The sequence below is a fragment of the Centropristis striata genome, chromosome 15 (assembly GCF_030273125.1).
Source record: "Centropristis striata isolate RG_2023a ecotype Rhode Island chromosome 15, C.striata_1.0, whole genome shotgun sequence".
NCBI classification, from domain to species: Eukaryota; Metazoa; Chordata; class Actinopteri; order Perciformes; family Serranidae; genus Centropristis; species Centropristis striata.
The window spans coordinates 32,455,009-32,478,811 of record NC_081531.1 but is presented as its reverse complement, the minus strand read 5'-3'; the positions used below and the strand labels follow the sequence as shown (position 1 = coordinate 32,478,811).

The window sequence follows — 23,803 nt, the reverse complement described above, 5'->3', positions numbered from 1 at the left end:
GCTCCACTGAGCACTTTAAACAAGCACAGTAACAACCAACTGCCTGTCCCCTGCTGTCTAATCACGCATCATTAACCCTAAATTTATGCCCTACTGATGTTGACCCTAGCAAGCTGTCTTTTAGATAAAAATTAGACAATGGTTGACATACAAGTCCCATGTAAGTTACTGTATTAACATTAGTGATCCTGAACAACCAGATGTTCCCGCAGTCCAGCCACATTTATTCAGCACTGCTGTGCTTTGAAATCTCATCAAACGCGTGATATTTCTTTCTAGGTCACTGGTGGAAAAAAAACTGCAATATATTTCTTTTTTTCCCACCCATGAATGATGTCTCCACTCACTGCATTCAATTGCAGCCTTCTTCAAACATTCAACCACATTCATGCATTAGTAATATATTAGAAGAAATATTAATCATGTTATTTAAATGGATCATGCACAGATGGTTTAAGATGGTCTGACATTCATCCTGCAGTCTCTGAAGTCTCTCCGTCTTGGAAGCTTTTATTAGTTCTTATTCAATATGTAAGTATGGCAGCTTTATGTGTATAATCAGTGCCTTAATAATCACTGTTTATGAATGCCACAGAAAGGTTCAATTTTAAGGTGTTTTACATGCATCTATCGGTCATTTTTTTATTCCTGAAAATCTAATTGCATTGTGGTTTCATGTTATATTTTTGCAGTATTTCTATTTTTCCCTCCTCTTACCTGTATGGCATTGCAGAGCGCCCGGCCTCGCACTCGGCCAGGGAGAGGCCACATTCTCTCAGGTACAGCTCCAGTCGGCGTCGCTCCACCAGCCTGTGAGCCGCCTCCAGAATCTGAGAGGCCAGGGCCTCCGACTCGGTCCTCTGGTCCGAGGTCTTGCTGCTCCGGGCTCCAGCTTTGGCCACAATACTCGTCGAGGAGGACGACGCCTTGGGCTTCTTACTGATGCCATAGAGGTCTTCCACTGAGTATTTCCCCCCTTTACCTCCTCCAGAACCACCACGGCTGGCAAACATGGCTATCTGTAAATCAAGTGCTGCAAACTGATGAAAATCGCTCCTCTCTTTTGCTCGGTTTTGCCAGCTACATCTACTTTAGGCAAAAGCTGCTTCTGAGTTAGAAACAAAACAACAAGGCAGAGCTATTTTGATAGAGATTCATGGAGATTTGAAACATCCGGCCCGGGGATGTCAGACATCAAACCGCTGGAAACAAGAACTTAAAGCACCTGTAAAATATCAAAAAGTCTTGATTGCTCCTTTGTGGAGTCTAAATCTGAAATAAAACAAAGCCAGTCCCAACATGTCAGCAGCAACACCCAGTCACAAATAATGACTCGTACTGATGTGAGGTGCTTCTTTGAGCAAAAATGGATAGGAAAAGCAATCAGCATCTTTCCCTCTTTATCTCTTAAAAGAGGGATTTGTGTTGAAGCCCCACCAGCTTACATTTGTTCAGATTAAGAGAGCGCCCGGATGAATTATCTGTACTTCTGTGGCTTCCACATAATCTGATATAGCAGAGGCAGTGGGAGTTCACTTCCCTGACCTTTTCTTCAGATACTGAGTAGTAATCATCTTTCTAATTTTTTTTTACCTACATGGAAAGTTGATCAGTTCATCTTCAGGGGCAGTGTCATCATAACTAAGAGCCTCAGCGCCTTTCAGCTCCTGTTGGCGCAAACAAAAAAGAAAGTGGCATCCTTGCAAAAGCCTGGCACCGGCTTCAGGCCAGAGCTGAGTGTTACTGTCGGGTCTGGGTTAATGTGCAAACCCCTAGCGCCTGATTTTCACACAAAGCACAAAGCAGCAAAAAATGTGTGAAGCTCTTTGCACTAAAGGGGGAAAATAAAATCTCTTCCACTGATGTCCTGTTCATAAAAGCAGCTTGGACATCATCTGGGTGCTAAAATGAAATGTAAAGAGAATACCAACTGCCAGAAATCATATGTAAACACATGAGGGTGCACTTTATAGATAGTCGATGTTGATCGAGAGGATTATTTTATCATCTCAACGGTGCATGCAAAGAAATCCACCTTCTAATCTCCTACATGCATGCCTGTTAAATCCCAGTTTAAAGACCAACACCGGAAACCAAAATTGCATTAAAAAAATATGTAATTCATGCTCCGTGAAACAGCTGCAGGATTTTATTTTGATGGATTTCTTTTTAAATTTAAAAGAAAACAATCTGATGAGTCAGGAGTAAAAATGCTCATCACACGTGCAGCTCTAAAGGTTTGTAAACATAAGATTAAATGAGTGACGTAATAGATGAATGGGCCAGTAAGTGAAAGTTCATTGACTGGCCGAGAATCCATTCATGCATCTGTCTATCCCTTTCTCTTCCTGCTTCTTTCAGCTGTCATGGCGGCCAGGCGCTATTCCTCAACTGCAGTCCCTTCTGACTTTGCTGCAGTGACTTTTAAAGCAGAGATCATCTGGGATTAAGCTCCCAGATAATCGCTCTTTCGATTGACCACAGTCCTGCAGGCAGCTGCTGGAGGTCAGCCTTGATCTTCGGTATAAATTGCAGCCCTGAGTGTTTCCGGGGTGCACGGCGGCCTCCACCAGCACTCAGTGTTGGGATTATCATAGGAGAAAAATATATGTTTGCATTTGTGTGAGTAATCCTGGTCTCCATATTGTATAACTGTCAGATATCTGGGTTAGAACAGTTTGTTTTTAGTAAACTGTTGCATAACTGTGCAAAGATAGATTTAGTCAGACTGACAGTATAGTAACTCAGGAATATAAAGTCATGCTATTTTTTGCCATCTTGTACTGTACAGCGATGTAGGGGTGGCAAGCTCAACTGTTCGGGAGAGAAGAACTGCTGATGGAGGCAGAAATAAACCAAACTCTTTATCAGAAATCATGTCACCGCTGTTCAGGATTCTTACACAGTATTTCTCTGACACCTTTATATTCTGTCACACTGATGATGCCTGTCAGATTCATTTTATTAATAAAATGATGGTTTAAACTGAGCTGCTGTGACATCCAGGATAAAACTAGCCCCATTAACTTTACAACACAGTGTGTATGACTATTTTATAACTACTTCTACTATGATCCTGTACTGTAGTCCTGCTAGACACCCACTACTATTATCTCATCAGTATTAGTTAGATCGTTTGTTATCATTTCTCCTGCTACAGACACTTCTGCTGTCATTTTATATCCACTGCAACCACTAAAGTCGATTTTGAAATGTTGCATTAAAGGGTCGTTTCCATCAACTGGAATAAACAAAGCTGCATAAATGTACTACTGTAAACAGTAGGAGAAAACCCACGAGAGAAAATGGAGGGAAGTCTTCAGGAATTGGATTCAATTGGGCAACTTATAATTATTCTTTCATGTCAGCTCGGAAATGTTCTCAGTCAGAACGTATCCAGAAAAAGTGTTTCTATCTCCCGTTTAGCGCATTAAGTATTTTACTAAAATGACAAAAACCACCTCAAGCAAGCGTGAGTTTTTTTGCACAGTTTTATCAGATTTTTGTGTTTCCATCAAGCTTTTTCAAGAAATTAGTTGATTTCATAGAACCAGTGGGTGGCTGTGGGGAGTTTTATTCTCATATCACCTTTTAGAACCCAAAGGGCCCATTTTACAACCTGTGACCCCTGTCCAGGTTCAGGCTTTGTTGCTGAGGAAATAAATACATGCAGCATATATAGGGTTTTTTCCAGAAACATCCATTTATGGTTAACGGCTACCACAAAAAAAATATGTAAATCTCCAAATGTTCCAAAGTTTTTGAAACCAAATCACAGCATGGATGTGTCCATGTTGTTCCAAAGATTTTGGTGTGTTGATGTAATATTCTGGAGGGAGTTTTGACCATTTTTATCCATTGTTGATATTAAAAAAATACCATCCAAGCATGAATTTATATATTTATATCATAATGTTCTGAACCCATAAACACCTTAATATGTTAAATTGATTTAAGTAATGTTTTTTTTTTTTTTTTTTTTTACAGATTTATGAAAACAACTTGACACACAGTGCTGGGCTGCATCTCAAATTAAACGTCAGATTCGAGCTTGATGATGTACACCACTTCTATGTGACATCAACTGTTGACCTGCTATCTCCCCCTAAAAATCCACTGCCCGCAACCACCAATTCTCTATAAAAATGGGCCTGAACGCCAAGAGGATACACTTATACAAAAAATATTTCCTGCCACATGCCATCACACTGTACAATAACAAATAGCTTGGTTCATTACATACCGTCGTTATGCACTTTATGTGTTTTTTATGCACGCTGTTCATTGCACCTTATTTGCTTCATAGCACCCACATTTTTATACTGCATATTCATATTTATTCTGCACTGGAATTCTACTCCTTAATACATACTCCTTCTTTAGACACTTTATTTTTATTTTTACATTACATTTTATTGTATTTTTATATTTTATTGCTTGAAGTATGCCTAGGTTGTTCTTTTTATTTAATTATTTAATTGTGTTGTTATTGTCTCTGTGTGTAATGCTGCTGCTACACTGTAATTTCCCAGCTTGGGATAAATAAAGTATATCTATCTATCTATCTATTATACATGAGAACAATATTTGACAGAATAAACTAATGAGAAGAGCTCTAAGGTCGAACGTGTTTTGTGCTTTAGAGCAAATCAAGTCATTAAAATGTGGACCAGGACCGTGTGTGTGTGTGTGTGTGTGTGTGTGTGTGTGTGCGCGCGCGTGCGCGCGTGCGTGCGCGCGTGTGTGTCCACCTGTGTTCGGCCACGCGAATCATGACTCTCCTTTTCCCTTAATAGTGTCGCATCCTGCCTTCGCCGCTAGGGGGCGACAGAGCAGCGCGGCTAAATCAGACAGAGTCAAAGTTAACGTGGAGGAAACATGTAAAAGCTACATTTCAGTTCATTTAGAGACCGTGCACGACTCCTCCCTGTGAGACAGACATTGTCGCCAACAGTTAAAACGCTGTTTAGCGCCCCACCTTTTAAAACTCAGTAATAAAACACCCGGGAGGTGCAGCACGTGTATCTGACATGAGCTCCTGATCATTTCACACATGCTGCTCCCTCTCGTCTGATTTTACCCCTGAATCCAGGCATGTGGAGGCAATGGCGCAGGCTGCACGCTGTGTTGTAGTTTTAAGAGAGCACACTGTAGGGAAAGAAAATAATCAAGCATTCACCAAACACGCCCTGATGTCTGCGTGACACGAGGTTTATCGACCCAGACAGCAGCAGGTTCTTCTAATTGTGAAGTTGGACTGATGTCTCGGATTAAAAAATACGCCGAGACACTGAATGGACGGAGCATGCACTCGTTTCTGTACAGACAGCAGCTCATATGTGTGAATGTCTGATGTGCAGAAAGTGTATTTCATACTCCAATAACTTATATTCCTCCCACAACCCTGCCAACCTGAATGTATGAGGATTTATTAAAAGGAGGCGTAAAAGGAATGATTCTTTTCTCTTTGTATTAGAAAATAATAGTTTCTGCACACTAGAGGGAGCTCATAGCACAATAAATGCCTTCTTTTTTTGGGAGTAAATGTGTATCCTGGACATGTGTGTTTGAGAGGGGTGGTGGTCTTGTTGTGTTAAATTATAGGGTTTGTAACAGTTTATTTATGTAATCTAAATACAATCAAACAAGGGCATAGGGTTCCCTCCAGCCATTTTGGAGGCCAATTTCATTTTTTATAGTCCAAAACCACAGATTTGCCAGAGGGCTTTACTGTACAGCATACAACACCCTCTGTCCTTTGACCCTCACTTTGGATAAGGGGAAACAACTAAAAACAATGGTAACACTACAATAACCAACTAAATAATGTTTATAGATGGTTTATGCTATACATATTTAATTTTTAAATGTTTCCAACCAATTTCTTAAAGGTTTATGAATCGTTTCAAAATCATTAACATACTTAATATGGTGTTAAAAATGTTAAAATGAGTGCAACTAAAACTATTAATAAACTATTCATTATAATTGAATTGTTTTTTAATGGTAAAGTAACCATAAACTTACATTAATATACCATCTATTAGCCTTTTATAAATTATTTAGTTAGTTAAACATTAATAAATTATGTATTTACCATTCTTAAAGGCCTACATACGGTTTATAAATCATGATTCAACATTAATAAACTATCTGTTTACCATTTATAAATGATGGTTATTGTAAAGTGTCACCAAAACAATTCATCTCCAGCATGCATTTTTTTGGGTGACCACTTCTCATGATCAGATCTAATTTTTCTGCTTAATATGCAAATAAACACGGATAAACACATGACTGACAGAGCACTTGCTGCAACATAAAGGAACTGACAGGCTTTATGCTTCTTTTTCTTTTTCTTTTTACAGTGTGCTTGTGTAGCGCTACACACAGTTGGAAGAATGTGGCCAAATTCGGCCCAGATGACCTCTGAATGTGGTCTCAGCAACTGGATTGTAAATGCGTCCTCAATGCGTCCTGAGTGTGTTTACACCTGTACTAAGAGTTGTCCACTTGTGATCAGATCACCCAGTTCGACAGGTTAATTCCGGGTGTGAACGGGGCTGAAGCCTATAGCGGCAATACTAGGGGCAAGCCTGAGTACTAACTATATGCTTTATCAAAGAGGAAAGCCTACTCTTAAATGTGAAGAGGGTATCTGCCTCCTGGAAGATGGTTTCACAGGAGAGGAGCTTGAAAACTCCTATTCAATTTTTTGGAGGCTCTCCGAACAAGTAGAACTGCATTCTGGGAGCGCAGTTAAGATACGATGTTGTCCATAAAGGGCTTTGTAAGTGAGGTGAAGGAGGCAAATGCATGTGTTCTAAATACTGAGGGAGACTTGTCCTTTTTGCCCCCGACGCCCCACAAAAAATCTACATCTATGTATTCAGTACGCATTCACTCACATACACACTTCATACTTTGTAAACCTGGTTGTATTGAATCCAGATGCTGATTAAATCATAACCATATGCTCCTTGCTCAGATTTCTAAGTGGGCTCTGCACATGGTGAACAAAGGTGACACACACACACACACACACACACACACACACACACACACACAGACACACACACACACACACACAAACACGCACACGGAGACCGCCCTGCAGACCGTCACAATGCGAGCCCAGAGAACACAGTTTATTCAGGGGGTCACTATTGAACGTGAGTGGTCATGTTTTTACAGTATAATCAACAGTTGTGATGGACTGCCATTTATCCGAACCACGATTGAGCAGCGGGTGTAGGTTTGGGGGGCCTCGGGGGAACAGAAGGGGGTGCTTTAATCTGTCGGCCTGCTGTGTCAGGAGCTGCATTCACGCAGCCCCCAAAAAGTGAGTTCAGACTTCACATTTAAGAGCAAAATCAGTTCCGCAGTGCAGCAACTCACATGTTTATTTGAATTTTCGTTTTTTTCTGCTCGTTTGCTTTGTAAACATCTATGAGAATAGCTCATTTAGGAAATTGGTTGCCAAACTACATAATTTAAAGCTAGAAACAGCAGGGGAAACATCCAGTTAAGGTAAACATCTACGGCCACAACACAAATAGAAAGACCAAGCTTCGCTGTAATCATGTAAAACAGAGGAAACAGACAAAATGGAGGGCTCTACTGCAGCACAAATAAACTTAAATGATTTAACCTATGTATGCATGTAACTGAAATGTTTTTTTCCCATCAGTGGAAGTGTTTACTGGGAAGAAAGATTCAGAATCTGTTTAGTTGAAAAGTGTTTTTTTTTTCTTTTTTATTGAATTCTATACTTAGTCTTTGACCACATGAGATGACAGCTTCCATTATATTTAAGTAAAAATAGTTGTCCCATGTGCCCAAAAACTAAATATAGTATGATAAGAGCACAATATTTGGTATTTTTGATCTCATAACAAGTTCAATATCAAAGATATGCACACATATGGATAACATTTTATCAACCCAATGTTGTTTTATTCCCTCTCTTTTCATAAATCCTGACTTTGACAACTGATAAAAGTTTGATTCTTTATGTGATCTAAAACTATTTATACTGTAAGATACTTGCCCAAAGTACATCTGTGCCAGATTTCAAGCTGTTAGACCAATCAGAAGAATTGTTGAGGCATTTTTTTCTTTTGCCTTTGGGCACAAATAGGTTAAACTGATGTAATCTGGTAGTTTCTCCAAATCCTGAAAGTTCTTACAAACTGTGCCTGATGAAACCTCAAAACATGTCTCGTGGAAAGAAAAGGCTGTTTGTCAGGTTGTGAGGAGGTGACTTTCAGCCTGAGATGCATTTTTCAGCTGATGTGAAAGATTTATACCTGTGGGGTTCAGGGGTGTGGGGGAGTTAAGTTGAGTTAGGACATGAAGGTGAGTCCTGAGTGAGAGGTTAAGCACAACACTGAACAGTAAACACATCAATCTGAGTTCAATAAGCCAAGTTCAAACCAGGATGTCGGTCACACTGATCAGAAACATGTTTAAGATGAGATGCTGGTCTTTTCTGAACACACAATCCTTCTTGTCACACAACACCTCGCTGTTTCTTCTGACTTTTCGAGCAATTTGATAGTTTTTCCCTACTTTTAATTCCCCCCTTTCGGCGTCGTGGTCCTCGTGGATTGAGTTTCGGAATAGCGGGTGATTCGCACAGTGAGGATAAGAAGCAGGGAAGGTCACACTCCCAACGAGCACATCTTGGCGGAGTGGAAAACAAAAGGCAGCCACAGGGGAGATGGATGGCTGCTGTGTGTGTACTGAAAGCTGAGACAGAGCAGGAACCTACAAACACCTTTGGAGGGGCCAGTCGCTCGTCCTGAAGGTGCTCCTGTTTGCATTCTTCATCCCACTAACACCTCCATCTGCCCCTCAAGTTTGGTGAAGGAGCGGTGGGATACCAGCTGTATGTGTTATGACTGTTTTGGAGTCGTAATATGTAATGGAAAACCATTTGGCTTTACGAATAATCAATTTTTATGAGCAAACAGACACAGACGTGGATCTATAACTGTAAAAAAGGAAGAAAAAAGCGCAGAATATTCAAATACATTGAGATTACAACAAAATAAATTCATTCTGGAGTTGACAGCCTGGAAGGACATAACTATTTGAATACTCTGCTACAACAAATAATAACAATAATGACAGTGAGGGGACAGCAGGGGGCTGTAATCTGACGGTTTATGTTGATTAGCTGGATTAAGTGCATGATGAAGAGTACAAGACTAATTCCTCATCAAACTGTACTGCAGCATGAAAGTATAATTAAATTCTGACAACCTTTATTTGACCAGGTGGGTCAGTGAAGAACAAACTCTTATTTACAGCGATGTCCTGGCAGAAGCTGCAGAAAAGTCAACAGAAATGCTGTAGAACAGCGGGGAGGGACAACTTTCCCAGTGATCAGATTTAATACGAAACAGAGTGGAGGCGCTCAGCCGCGCAATGTGCCTCCCATCTTTCAGCACAATCACGCTGCGTACACAGGTGAAAAATAATCTTAGCTGGCTGCTCGGTGGATTTGCTCAGAAATATTGGGCCATTTCGATCAAATTGTCTGCAAGTCATCTTGGGGAGGAAATCTGGCAGCTGAAGCGGAGGGAGAGGAATGACAATCTCAAATCCTCAAACTTTTCATCTTCAAACTTCTGCTCAAAGCAGTGCTGCAGATCCAAAAAGAAGAGTGATCGGACATGAAGTTCAGCAGTAGTTTTCAAAACCAGATCTAGTTTTCATCTTAACGGGGCATTCCATTAAATTGTCACAACAAGTCCTCTAAACTATTTGTCCACATAGGCTGTCAAACCTTCAGGTCTGATAAGTGAAGCCAATGCACAAGTGCCTTAAACCAGCATTCTTTCTAAAGGCCAGCAGGAGGCGACACCACCGCTGTAAAAATAAGTCTGTTTTTATATAAGCCAATAGGAAACTGATTCTACTTCTCACTTGATATATTACCTCAGTAAGCATTCCCATAATGAATTCATGGTCACAATCACTAGTTTAATGTCTTCTTTCATAGAGCATGATGTTCATTTCGTAAATTATGGTCCCATTTAGATGGTTAAAGTTGTGAAACCGTCTCAGTTTTGTTACCTAAACCTAATCAAACAACTTGCTTAGGTTTAGAAAAAGGTAATGGTTTAAATGGTTTAAAATAAACACCTTTGCTACATCACATAGTTGTGTACGTACTGTACCATAACATTGTGTAAGATAGTCACATATATCTAATTTATTTATTTTACCTTTATTTTACCAGGAAGTCCCATTAAGATCAAAAATCTCTTTTGCATGAGAGACCTGGCCAAGTTAACATATTAACATATTAGAAATACAATATACACAACATGATATGCAAAAATTATATAACTTAAAATATATAACTTAACTTGTATGTGAACTTATTTGTGTTAAAGTAAATCATTGCTGAATTTGTCTTTCATATGGAATACAAACCACAGTCTCCTGGGTCTAAGTCCTGTGTTTGTCTGACCCGTCTATGCTCCCGACCTCCTTCTTACTCTGCCCGCTGGAGGTCAACACCTCAATGAACGTAAATATTGGTCGTAATAAGCTGCAGTCTCAAACTATATGTTGGTGTGCACAAAGCAGTTTGTACGATGTGTAGTTTGACCTCGTTGGAAAGCAAATGTATTCTTTGCTGTTTCGAATGGCGACAGTCGAATGCAGGGTTAACAGTTATGTAATGAAAGGGAAAGTTTAACCCATAATCCAAAAATTAAATATTTATTCTCTTACCTGAAGGGCTTTTCATCAATCTAGACTGTATGGGTGTAAAGTTGCTGAATGTTGGAGATATTGGCAAATATCTCTTTCCAGAAATCCTGACCTGGTTACTGAGTATAATCTAAAGATCTTCTGATAAGTAGTTCCATGCAGGAACTTTTCTCCGTCAAGTATAATTAGCATAAATCATTCCATGGGTACTATGTGCAGTGAAAATAACATAAAGAACAAGATCTGAAACAAAGTGTGTCAAGTCAAGTCAAGCAGAGTTGCAGTGGAAACATGGCATTAGTGAGGGTCTAATGAAAAACATTCTTAAATGGGAATAGTCTGTTTCTTTTAGCTTGATTTGACTAGAAGCTAAAATTCAGGATATTTTGGTTTCAGCTGTTTTAAATTTGGCTCTTTGAAAACCGAGAGTCTGAAGACTTTTATGAAAGTGCAACAGTAAATCATTGCAATACACCTTTAACAACACACTTTGATTTTGATCAAACTTCTTCGTGACGTCATGACATAAAAATGAAGCAGTGTGGAGTCCTGCTGTCAACTTCCCTCCAAAGTTCTAGCTTTAAGCTATATGCCAGTTTTTGTGTGATGATGATCGTTCAAGTAAAACTGGAGATAAGGCAAAATATATTTCAAAATGAAATATAGAACAGGATGTTATCCTCATTTTATCTCTAATATATTATATGTATAACCTGTGTTCACATTTGCAACATTTAAAACTGTTCATTGAGCATGATTGTGCTATGAAAGGAAAAAACATGTATGTTTTTTGTTCGGCTTCAAAATGTTGATCCAGAAAGTCAAAGTGAAAAATGCTTCATCAGGTCATATAGGTGAGAAATCCTACCAACATGGCATGGTAAACTTTTTTGAATGGTATATACAGGCAGAATTAAAAGTCCAAAAGCCCCAAACTCCAAAGCTTTAATGCCACAGACGGGGCGAAACCATTTCAGATTGTCTCTCCCTCCCTGCCCCCCTTTGCTCGCAAACACAAATGTACCTGTCCCACTGGCTAACCCCCACCCACCCTGCCTTTCACCCACACACACTCCACACTTGAATGCACACAGGAATGCGAGGGGAATGACACAATCCGCCATACGCTGAAACCTGGTCTGCTCTTTGCTCGACAGCAGACCTAATGAATGGCCATTCAGATACACAGACAAAGCTGAGGCTAGATTTCTACTATATGTTGAGGTCAGAGGTCACTCAAAGCACTGACAGAAGTAGAAACCAGAGATGAATGCCTGTCTCTCTCTTTCAAACACTGAATCACCCCGACACAGAGATTCACGCACACACAAAAAAAAGCATGCTTACAAGAAAACATATTTATCTCGACTACATTGAAGCTCCACTTGTGCAGGTTGTATTTTGTGGGCCACATGAGAGCAGTAGAACAAGAGGAATGAGTCAGTAACACAGAGATAATCAAAGAACATTAATCAATGAACCTAAACACTTCTTGAAGCCCTGGCAGCTTCGCCTGGTGATGGTAGCTTTGGAGATGGGAGAAGAGAGAGAGAGAGAGAGAAAAATGTGTGTGTGTGTGTTTGAGAGAGAGAGAGAGAGAGAGTTTAAGCTTATGCTGCGCTCTAAGCTGCTCTCAGCCCGAGGCGCAGGAGAAGAAAAGAACATCTCTTCATGATTAAAAGGGCTGAGGACCAGGAAGGGAAACATAGGAGAGGACAAGCTTCCAGCCCTCGAGGGGTAAAGGCTCTCTGGAGAAACAGAAGGCAAAGTGGGGAAATATAGGAGGAGTGAGACTCAATTCTCGCTCTCGCAGTCTCCTGTTCCTCTCTCATTATTAAAAACAGCTCGGCGGGGTAGATGAGAGGCATGTTTGCAACAAGAGTAACAAAGAAGACAGAAAAAACACAACCCATTAGACGTTTTACTACACATTTCTATCATCGGAGACAGTTCAGACGAAAAACATTATCCAACGAAAGATAAAAACAGAGAACAATTTATTTTCTTCACATGTGTGAGCACCGGGATACAACTCAATTAGAGAATAGAAAGGGTAAAGCCAGAAGCAGCAGTGTGTTTTGTGTTTAAAGGTGCAGCTGCTTTGCTTTGAGTTTCAGCTGGGTCACAGGGACACAGGCAGGTAAATTATGTGGATTTTCACTTTCAGAAGAATCCTTTGGCATATTTACAATAACATCCACTTATGTTTGTGCAATACTCATGCTCCACTTAAAGTCACAGTCACTTTAATTTTCTACCGAGATCGCCAGACACGTTAACAGGAGTGGAATATAACTTTACATTTACTCAAGTGCTGCACTTCGCCTTTCAGGCACCCTACATTTCAGAGTTGAATATTAATATAATTGCACACCAACCATATGAACAGTTTTTAAAACATGATGGGTTCGTACAGCTTTATAACAGTGACATTCAAGCACTTGTGAAATATTGAAATATGAAATATTTCCTCTCTCTTGACTCTTGAGGCCTTTATCTTCACATCCAGGTTGTTACTATGAATGCAAACATTTGTTTATACCCAGATGTGATACTTTGTTTTTTTTAACCAGCATTTCATGGTGACTTTGATTTATTTTTTTGGTGATGGAGATGAAAAGATTTAACACCAGATTATATTAAGAATCAAGTATTTTTTTCAAGGAGTATATACATACATACATATCCCTCATCTTGAAAACATTCTGATTAAAATAAAGCATTTTCCAAATTTTTAAGGCTTTTTTTTTTTACTCCTGTGTGATAGATTAAACTACCCTTCATTATATAGGTTTACAAGCACAGCTGAAATTATTAGCCGATTCATCAAATAGTTGATTATTAACAGAATTATTTTGATTAAGTAATTTTTCCATTTTTCATGAGCGAGTACTTTTACTTACTTTACTTTAAGTATATTATCCCCATTAAAGTTAAACCTAAATTATATTTCAAAAGCAGAACTTTTCTGTTCAGAATTCCGTAAAATTTTACATTTACCATGGTTATAGTACAGTATGTTGAAAAATGTCAAAAACAGTCATAGTGTAGTTTGTCCAAAAGATCCAAAAAATATCATAGAATTGTAAGTTGATCGTTGTCATAGTATTGTATGTCCAAAAATATCAAAATAACAGCATGTTATAGGATGGCCCAAGAAAAAACAGACAAACCCTGCCATACTATAGTATGTCGAACAATGTAAAAAAAAAAGGTTTGGGAAAAAAGAAAAGCTTTAGAATATGTTGATGATGATAACTGTCATATGTCCAAAAACAAAACAAAAAACCCCACTACATAATAAAATGTCTAAAAACCGTCAAACTGTAGTTTGACCAAAAATGCTTAAAAATGCCATAGAATAGTATGTTGATGGTAATAGTATGTCCAAAAAATACAATAAATCACCGTATCATAGTATGTCCAAAAATGGAGAAAACGCCATACTGACTAAAAAAACTTTTGAAAATAGGACGTTATTGTATAGTATTATTTTTATTAAGTAGAAAAATGAGTCGGTACTTGTTGGTAAACACTGGTGTGCATCTTTATTATGAATACTGAATACAGATTAGCCTACACACAGGACAGTAATCAAAACATACTTTATCTATTCATTATTTCAAAGTTTGATTTTATTGAGATCTTCAATATGAAGACCACACTTCCCATAATCCTTAAAGGGTCTCTCAGACTCTTGCATGACAATACCAGTGTTTCTGATTAGGGCCGAAGATAAATGCAGGTTAAATAAAAGCGAGGAAGTCTAGTTTTCTCTCAGACTGCTTCAATTACAATGTGCTGACAGGTTATTATATTTTTGCCCAGTGACACCACATATTAAAGTCTCTACCTCACTTTTAATCATCACATTTGAATGGACTTTGAATGCGTATGAATTACACTTTAAACCTCTTGAAACAATAATTATCACATATTTAAAAAACGCCATGTTAATGTCCAAAAAGGAGGAAACTGCCAATTGAGAAAAAAAATAAATTTAACAAAAATGAATACAGAAAAAAAACTTTCATAAATGGGCTCTATGGCACGAAGGCATTAAGAAAAAGCAATCATAGCATTTTGCATTCAACACAATATGTTTAAGTAGCTGTTTAAACTTCATTTCACTGATTCACTGAAGGGATATTATGCACGACCTAAATGTCAAAAAGACTGGCATTATCCTTCGTGAGATGCAAAGTCTTTGAGCAAATACTTTGACATTTTGAACTCCAGTCTGTTATTGTTCTTCAACAACCACTTGTAATAATGTGTGAGGGGATACTCAGCTCATCAACCACCAGCTCGACAATATTATCACCCTGAAACCAGAGAATACTGCTGGCTGCAAGCTAGCACGTTAGCTCCGTATGGTTTCCTATGTAAAGTGATAAGAATTTTTTAAGCTTTGGGGCAAAATCTACAGAAGATGATTGGGGAATGGTAGGAGGAAAAAAAATAATGAGGATTTTTCATTATATAGTTTGAGAATAAGGTCAACTTTTTATGTTCGGTAAAGTTGGAGAGTATTCACAGATTGGTTGATTCCTGTGTCAATAAGTCAGAGGAACATTGTTTCAGAGAAACACTGCAACACGGTAGACTGCAAGCTACAACCTGATTTTCATCAATGTAAAAAATGAGCTACAACCACGATATTTAAGGGTGGAGTAGTACTAAAATCCCCTGACACATAAATATAGATATTCTTGGTAGTAGCTACCACAACTATTGTTTTGGGAAAATCTGCTTTTATGTCATTCATGTGAATATATTAGACATATTGAGGAATATCAGGTTGTAGCTTACAGTCTGCTTTACCAAACTAAAAAAGTTGGCATTATTCTAAACTATTTAAAAAAAAATCTCTTATTGCATAATTATTTTTTTTCCTCCTGGCCCTAATCCTCTTCCGTAAAAAACAGCAACCAGAATCTGAAAGAAAATAATTAACTTTGCTAATCGAGCAGCAGCTTAGCAGTGTTAGCATTCCACCCTGAAACCAGAAGATAATGTATGCTAGCATGTTAGCTCTACATGGTTTTTCGATGCAAAATGTTGATATTTTTTAAGCTTTGGGGGGAAAAAGAGCAACCAGGATCTTAAAGGAAATAATTCACTATGCCAATCAAACAGCAGCTTAGATCCCACCCTGAAACCTGTGGATACTTTATGCTAGCGTGTTAGCTTAGCTGGAAGCTGTACGTTTTCAGTGCTATTATTATGAATTTATGTGTAGCTTTCATTTAAAGGCAGAAACCATTTTGCACACTGCACAACCAGCATGAAGGAACATAATACACTCAACTTCAAAATGTCAAAGTAACCCTTTGAGGTACATTTTAATGAGACAAGATCACTCATGAGATATTTCTGCTTTTATAAAATTGGCATTTTAGTCCACATAGACGACTGAATGGCACTGGAAGATGGAGAATACAGCATAAGAGAATTAAAAATGCATCAGTAATATCAAGAAAAACAAGTTTCAGGCCAGATAGCTTCCTTGGTGAATTTTCTAAAAAGAAATTCTACAGTGTTCTCTGGTCTCTCAGTCCACTTGGTCCTTGTTTAGTCTGCTTATGAAAAAAAGAAAAACTGAGCTGCCAGGAGGAACAGAGGCAGTAGAAACAACCAACAGCGTCTCAAGAGCAACACATGGAGTTACTGCGGATTACAATTCACTCTGAAATGACAAAAGTGCTGATATGTCTCTGCGTGTCTCTTCTCACGGAGCCGGCGAGCAGAGAGAGACTTGAAAAAAATGAAAAATGTCTGATTAGGATGAGTACAGCGCTCTCCAAAGTTTGCATTACACATCACACCTGAGTAAAGAGGAGGTAATGTTGAACTCAAACAGAAAAAGTAAAATCCAACAGTTAAAATGCTCAGTCTTGATGTGAAAAATGTCTTTGCAGTAATGTAATCCAGATAGATTTAGGGTGAAAGCAGTTCTCATTCATAATTACACAACAATATGAAACTTGGATTGGCACCGGATTTCGTCTCTTTTGGTGGCTTTTTTTTTTTTTTTTTTTTTACTGGGATAACAAACCAGCTTCCAAAATGTAAATTCTGATCCGTCTCTCCTCCTGGTTTTAGCACATTAATTGGGTCCTAACTTCAGTTAGATATAAAAAACAATGAGCACAAACTGTAAAAATGAGGCAGAATCCACACAAACGCCATCCTCTGGTCTCTGCGGGCGACAGGGACTCGTCTGTCTCTGGACGACTCTCTCATCCCGATGGGGAAAGTCATCATTAGTTGTTTATTTTCCTTTTTTTCTGGTCATTAGTATATTCTGCCAATCTCCGTTGGAGTCCGTGTTTAAAATGGGTCACAGGAGAGGATCCGGAGAGCTCTCAGTACATCTGCTGCACTTGTGTGCTGGTGTTTTCACGTCCAGGTTAGCAGACAGGTGAGCTAGAAGGTCACAGTTGCCGTGCTCTTGTTCCGAAAGGTCATAGTCTGGATGCTGGAGAGGATTTTCCTCTGGTGCCCGGCCAAAGTCACTCCCATGTGCAGCAGATCCCTGAACATAGACGAGAAAAATCCCTAATTAGATAAGAATATTAATTGTCTTTGGTCCCACCAAAGAAAAAGAAAAACACAAAACATGTCCACAGATAAAAATATCACATTAACAGAACAGAAATATCTCAACTGAACAACAGTCGCTGTATTCATACCCAAATTATTCTAATGAATGAGTTCGTATGGTGTTTTTATGAAAACTTTTGTGAAACAGTTCGTATAATATCCTATGAAATAATGTAAATAATAGAACATGGGGTGTTTTGTTTTAGAAGAGGATAAAAATATAAAAATCTAACATGTAGACATACCCATACATATATACTACTAGACCTGCATTCATATGGAAAAATATTTAAACAAAACAAGGGCGTTTTGGGGAAATATATACTTTGCATTTCTGCAATATTTTCTTAAATTTATTTAGTTTAAGCTTGGAAAAAGTGACTATTTCAATGATCGCTGTATTAAACATGTTGATGCAGCAGTACTTCAAGTTAGTCAACAAAAACACTTGTTTAAGGCAAGTAAAGAGTTAACAGGTAAGGCTTAAAATCAAATTGTGTCAAAGCCCTGCGTTTGTGCATCCACCTCCCCTCCCACAATGGTCCAAATGCAACAACATTTTGTGTGAAACTTATTAAAAATCGCCTCCTTAATTAAAAGTACTAATACCACACTGCAGAATTAGTCCCCTACAAGTAAAAGTCCAGCATTTAAAACTTACTGAACTAAAAGTACAGAAGTATCAGCATCAAAATGTACTAGAAGTATCAAAAGTAAAAGTACTATTAACGGTAACTGAAAAGTAAATAAAGCTAGCAGCTAAACGTAGTGTAGAGTAGAAGAATAAAGTCACAATATTCTAAAAAAAAAATGTGAAATTGTAAAAACAGTACTTGCGTAAATGTAGTTAGTTACATTCCACCACTGATTTTGTGGGATAACTTACCAACAAACTTAGCCTACGCGCTCATATTTATTGTAGCTTGTTGTCCAGATTTATTACATTTAGGATAAAATAAAGCTTGTAGATCATTTTCTTTACCAGGAGATTTCTGTTGCGTTACCATGAGGGGGTCAACTCAAACTCAGGGTGAAGGGGATGTGTTTTGTCATTGATGATTGACAGCACCTTCCTGTGTACAGCTGATCTGTGGAGGTCATGTAAGGGCTTCTGTTGGCAGCCGACTATCTCCCCTGCTGTCTTGTAACAATCCTGCTCAGCTTAGGGCCCATACCGTACAGTCTTTAAAAACAAGGAAGCTCTCCATCAGGCTGATATATACTTTCTCTAAAAACGTCAAGACTGAGTTAGACCCCTGTCTGTGACTAGCTTTCTTACAAATAAAATCAACAATGTCTGTACAAACTCTGTTGACTGTTTTAAGTATATGGGAGCACACATTGATGCCAAACTGTCTCCAGAGTCTGGTCACCCAGTATCAGTGATGAAAGTGGATCTACTTTATTTAGAATGAGATCCTTTATTTTTTTTACAACATTAATTATCAATGATCTGGAATGACAATGATCAGACATCATCATTTTTGTGAAAAAACAACAACAACGAAAAACAGGATGGATAGAAATAAAAAAAGAGGCACAGACGTCATGGAGATTAAGAAAATGTTTCAGTCATGAAAATCTTGCTCACTTAAATAAAAAAAAAACTTTAAGTAACTATAAGAAATGCTTTTTTCTTGTCTTCTCCACTATTATTATTATTTATGTATCTCTTTCCCCTGTCTTATTTATTCATATGTGTACTTTATTTCTATTATTTCTATATTTATTATTATTTGTGTTTAGTTTAGTTTTTTTATTTTTGCTTTGCTTTTCCCTGGCACTTTCCAGGTAAACACATTTTTTTGTCCATCATTTTTTTTTCTGTGATCATTTGTTTTCATCCAGGTAGTTACAATTATGACAATTAATGAAAAAAAGACCTTGGAAAGAAAGAGTTAAATTGTGGTCATAACTAAAAGCTACAAAGTTAACCTTGTAGCATGCATTTAAAAGTAAAAATGGGTCAGTTTAGATAAGAAAAGATGGAGATAGGAACTGACTGCGTGGTGATTTGGGCCAGCTGGTCCACGGAGTTGAAGCCGGCCTGCAGGAAGCTGTCTTCATAGCGCTCCATTTTGATGGCCCTCAGCCATTCCCCCACTGAAGCGCACGACGACAGGGATAAAGGTGCACGCTGGTCCAGCAGGGGGTAGGACGGCCTGCAGGACAGAGTGGAGAAACAACAGAAGAAGGAGCTTATAAATGTCCTGCAGCAACATTCCAGCCGACATGCAAAGGTATAATCTGAGGCCGAGTGACTGACAGGGACAAACAATGGGATTTGTCAGGGGTGGAGTGTCCGCGTCTGTATGGGACCAGCTGACAGGCAGAATGTGGAGGAAGGGAAATAGGCACAGCAAGTAGCTGACAGGCCACAGCAGGACATTCGGGTGGTGCATAAGATTGGGCAGGAGGAGGACAGTGACTGTCCTGTGACTGTTACAATGGACACTAAAAGAGAAATGCCTGACATGCTTCCTTTTCTCTCTTCATTCCTAAGCTGGTTATTTGCCGCCATTGTGACCTAATCAGGCAGTTTTTTTTCTGTCAATCACTTAAACACATCTTGCACTCACCCCGCTCCTTCTTGAGCCACTATTTTCAGCGAGGCGGGGTTGCGGATCAGTTTGTCCAGAGCGCTGACCAGGTCCGCGAATCGGGGGCGCGCCGAGCGGTCCTTCTGCCAGCAGTCCAGCATCAGCTGGTGCAGGTGGGTGGGGCAGTCAGGGGGCGGTGGCAGCCGGTAGTCCTGCTCTATGGCATTGATTACCTGAGAGGAGGAAAAATGTCAAACCAATGCATCAGCTTAATGATATTTCAATAAACTTTGAGCTGCTTGGAGGATGCAAACAGGAAGAAAAAAATGAATGATGCAGAGGAAAGAAGAAAAAGTTAGGAGATCCTGAACTTAAATTTGCTCTGTACAACAGTGCTGCTTGGCAGTCTTATCGTTAAGCAACTAATCATACACACTCTATACACTTTATTGGTTATCTAAAAAGTTCAGACTGTTCTTTTTTTCAGAGAGCAAAGGTTACATCTATTTTTTTTTTTAGCTTGGTTTGCACTGTCCCAAAGAAAACCTTAGTCATTGTCCGGAATGGTCCTCAAACTTACATCCTGGTTGCTCATGTCCCAGTATGGTCTCTCTCCAAAAGACATGACTTCCCACATGACAATGCCATAGCTCCACACATCTGAGGCTGAGGTAAACTTTCTGAAGGCTATCGCCTCCGGTGCTGTCCAGCGGATTGGGATCTTACCTCCCTGTACAGAAAAGAAACAGTCAGCAGTGCAAAACTTCAAATAAACACGGTCAGACAGGGCTCTGACAAGGAAAGTTAAGAAGCAACTTCCAACTTGTAGAGGCAAAAATAAACTTTTGCAATGCAAACAATGCATGCATCAGTATGGCGGATTTGAGGTAAAACAATAATAAAAAAAAAATTGTCAAATCATTGTCCCAAACATGCATTCACCTGCTGAAGCCTCAATATGACTGTTTTTGGATTATTGCAGTGATTTTTAGTTTAGAATTAATATTATGAATATGATTATATTCTAGAAATGTAGCAGTATAAATACCATATGACAGGCAGATGTCTGGGTTCAACTACCTTTGTCTGCATCAGCTTTCGTGTGCCAAAAATGTGTAGTTCACTTACAGTATATTTCCAGTAATTAAGTGGAAGGTGGAAAAAGTATTCAGATTTAACTTAATTTTACTTAAGTAAAAGTACTAATAGCACACTGTGAAATTACTCCACTACAAGTAATAGTCCTGATTTCAAAACTTACTTAAGTAAAAGTACAAAAGCATCAGCATCAAAGTACATTACTTCATTAAATGTACTGTTAAATGTTACATTTCACCACCGTTTACAGTTAAAACAAACTTTTGTCCCCACAGTCCACCAACTTAATTATTTCCCCCATTGTCTCTTAAAACAGAAGCCTGCGCACATGTGTTATCTGCTTCTGGCAATATTTAAATATCACAAATGCAACTAATATTAAATTAAATGTATTTTGGGGTGCATGCTTCGCTGTTTGCTGTCCTTATTTTTATATGGTAAAACTGGTTGCCAAAGACCAAAAAATGGCTGCCAATTTCTCCAAATGTTCAGATCCAATTTAATGAAAGAGATTTTTTTGAGCATCATGTGAAGAGGAGCGTCATCTCACCAGAGAGCTGGTGTAGGTCGGGTCAGAGGAGTTCTCCTGCAGGAAGCGCGACAAGCCGAAGTCGGACACCTTGCACACAAGGTTGCTGTTGATCAGGATATTGCGGGCAGCCAGGTCTCGGTGGACGTAGCTCATCTCTGCCAGGTACTTCATGCCGGAGGCGATGCCGCGCAGCATCCCCACCAGCTGGATGGGAGTGAACTGGCTGTCGTTCAGCTACGGAGGAGAAAAACAGTTCAGCTGGAGAACGATTGAAGTGTTCCAGTGTGTGTTTCAGTGTGTATTTTCCTTACTCGTAGAAAAGAGTCCAGAGCTCCGTTCTCCATGAACTCTGTGAGGATCATGACTGGACAGCTGGCAGTGATGATCCCCTCCAGGTGGATGATGTTGGGGTGCTGGAATTGACCCATGATTGACGCTTCGGACAGGAAGTCCCGTCTCTGCTTGTCAGTGTAGCCTCCCTTTAGTGTCTTAATTGCTACGTAGTTTTCTTTTTTCCCCGGGATCTTCAGCCGGCCTCGACACACCTCCCCAAACTCTCCTGCAGACACATAAACACACATTAGGGCTGTTTTTTCCCACCATATTAGGAAGAAGACTAACCTACAGCTTGCCTGCAGCTAGCGGTGCCCTCGGATTGAATAAGGGCTGGTAATAAAACTAACATATTTATCAGTTAATTGCTTTATTGACGCAGCAATATTGAATTTTGTCAGATAAAGGGAATACAGACAATGGTTTTAAAAATCAATTTAACTTGGTAAATTGGATATATTCTTAATAATGTCATGTCGAATGAGGACACTTAGAAAAGTCTGTGAGTGCAGGGAAAATAAAGTACAAATAACGAGAGCTGGGGCTTACCGGCACCGATAACCTCCTCGATCTTGACAAAGGAAACATCAATTTCCTTGGCAAATTCTCGCACGGCCTCATTAGGGTCCTCATAGGTGAAGGGGTCGATATAAACCTTGACCCCTGCCAAAGAAAGACAAACAGAGTCGTGGGAAAGGAAAAGAAGAAATGTTGAGCCAGGTCACATTCAAAATGATTTTCTTGATATGCATGACTTTTCAATAACAACCGAGGTTTGTTTGTGTGTGTGTGTGTGTGTGTGTGTGCGTGTGTGTCTTTGATCCGTTACCTTGGCCGACAAGGTACTGGCTGTTTTTGTCGCCTATCTCTGGATCCTTCACTCGGCTGTGTCTGCTGCAGGTTGAAAGACATCAGGATGAATAAAATAAGATTAGGATTGGCAGCCCAGTTATCTGACGAATAGAGTTTTATCTGGCAAGCATTCCTAATGTGTTATCAGCCCTTATGTTCTGCAAACACCTGGTCCTACACTGTGACTGTTCACACGCAATGACAGGAATAAGATGCCTCTGTGACTAAAAGAAAAAAAGAAAAAATGAGCCAAACAAAAATCCCACATCCCACATAATTTTTATTGATGTTGAAAATTTCTAGCATGCAAGCAAGCATAACAAAATATGATAATTTATTGATCCTAACTGGGAATATTCTACATCTATAGAGAGGTCAGAGGTCAGTTCAGCTATAGGCCAAAACCCTCCAGCCAGCAGAGATACAGAGTCTCTCTGGTCCAAAAACACCTCCATCATTTCTCATCTTGGCTCGGCTTTGTTTTACGGCTTTTTGTCGACCGTAAAACGAACCTCAACCATCTCAAGCGGTGGTTTGTGGTAACGGTGGATACCTGAGCCAACTCTCTTATGGTTTCGCTCTTTGACACAAGCAGCTCCATTATAATTCTGCTGCTGCAAACTCATCCCTGCAAGACTGTAACAGCCCTGTAGCTACTGGATCCCTGCCTTCCTCCATTCCTCTCCTGCTCCCACCTCATAAGCCTAAAATAGCAATAATGCACCACCCTCGGTTAGTGGCAGATCTGGGCCTCAGCCACTGGTTTGTGTGTGTGTAAGTGTGTGTGTGTGTGTCACAAGGTCACAGCTATTGTTCTCCTGTCCTGTGGAAACAGGGTTGGGACGCCTGCATCCTGTCTCTCCCTGCCCTCTACCTCTATCGTCATCTCTCTCTCTCTCTCTCTCTCTCTCTCTCTCTCTCTCTCACTCTCACACACACACACGTACACACACTTTCTCCCTGTGATGGCATCCAACACTATTTACTCAAACAATGAAGCCTAAGGAAAACGTTCTAATGAGCAGGATAACTTTTAGCTGGGTAAGCAAAAGACTTCATGAGCATTGCTTTGTGTGTGAACTGCCTCACGCAGAAAAAATGGTGTGGGTAACAG

At 39.4% G+C, this 23,803-nt stretch overlaps 1 protein-coding gene across 1 annotated transcript in view; it reads right to left on the bottom strand.

Annotated features, from left to right (window-relative positions):
* Positions 1 to 14,250: 14,250 nt before the first annotated feature.
* ephb4a (eph receptor B4a) overlaps positions 14,251 to 23,803 on the bottom strand; it is a 51,594-nt gene continuing 42,041 nt past the window's right edge. Inside the window, exons 10-17 of the mRNA XM_059351239.1 lie at positions 22,667 to 22,731; positions 22,387 to 22,500; positions 21,816 to 22,063; positions 21,523 to 21,738; positions 20,455 to 20,604; positions 19,914 to 20,107; positions 19,338 to 19,496; positions 14,251 to 17,266 (exon numbers count right to left, since the gene is read on the bottom strand). Coding sequence (XP_059207222.1) covers positions 17,158 to 17,266; positions 19,338 to 19,496; positions 19,914 to 20,107; positions 20,455 to 20,604; positions 21,523 to 21,738; positions 21,816 to 22,063; positions 22,387 to 22,500; positions 22,667 to 22,731 — 1,255 coding nt within the window. The 3' untranslated portion in view covers positions 14,251 to 17,157. The remainder of the gene's footprint in view (positions 17,267 to 19,337; positions 19,497 to 19,913; positions 20,108 to 20,454; positions 20,605 to 21,522; positions 21,739 to 21,815; positions 22,064 to 22,386; positions 22,501 to 22,666; positions 22,732 to 23,803) is intronic.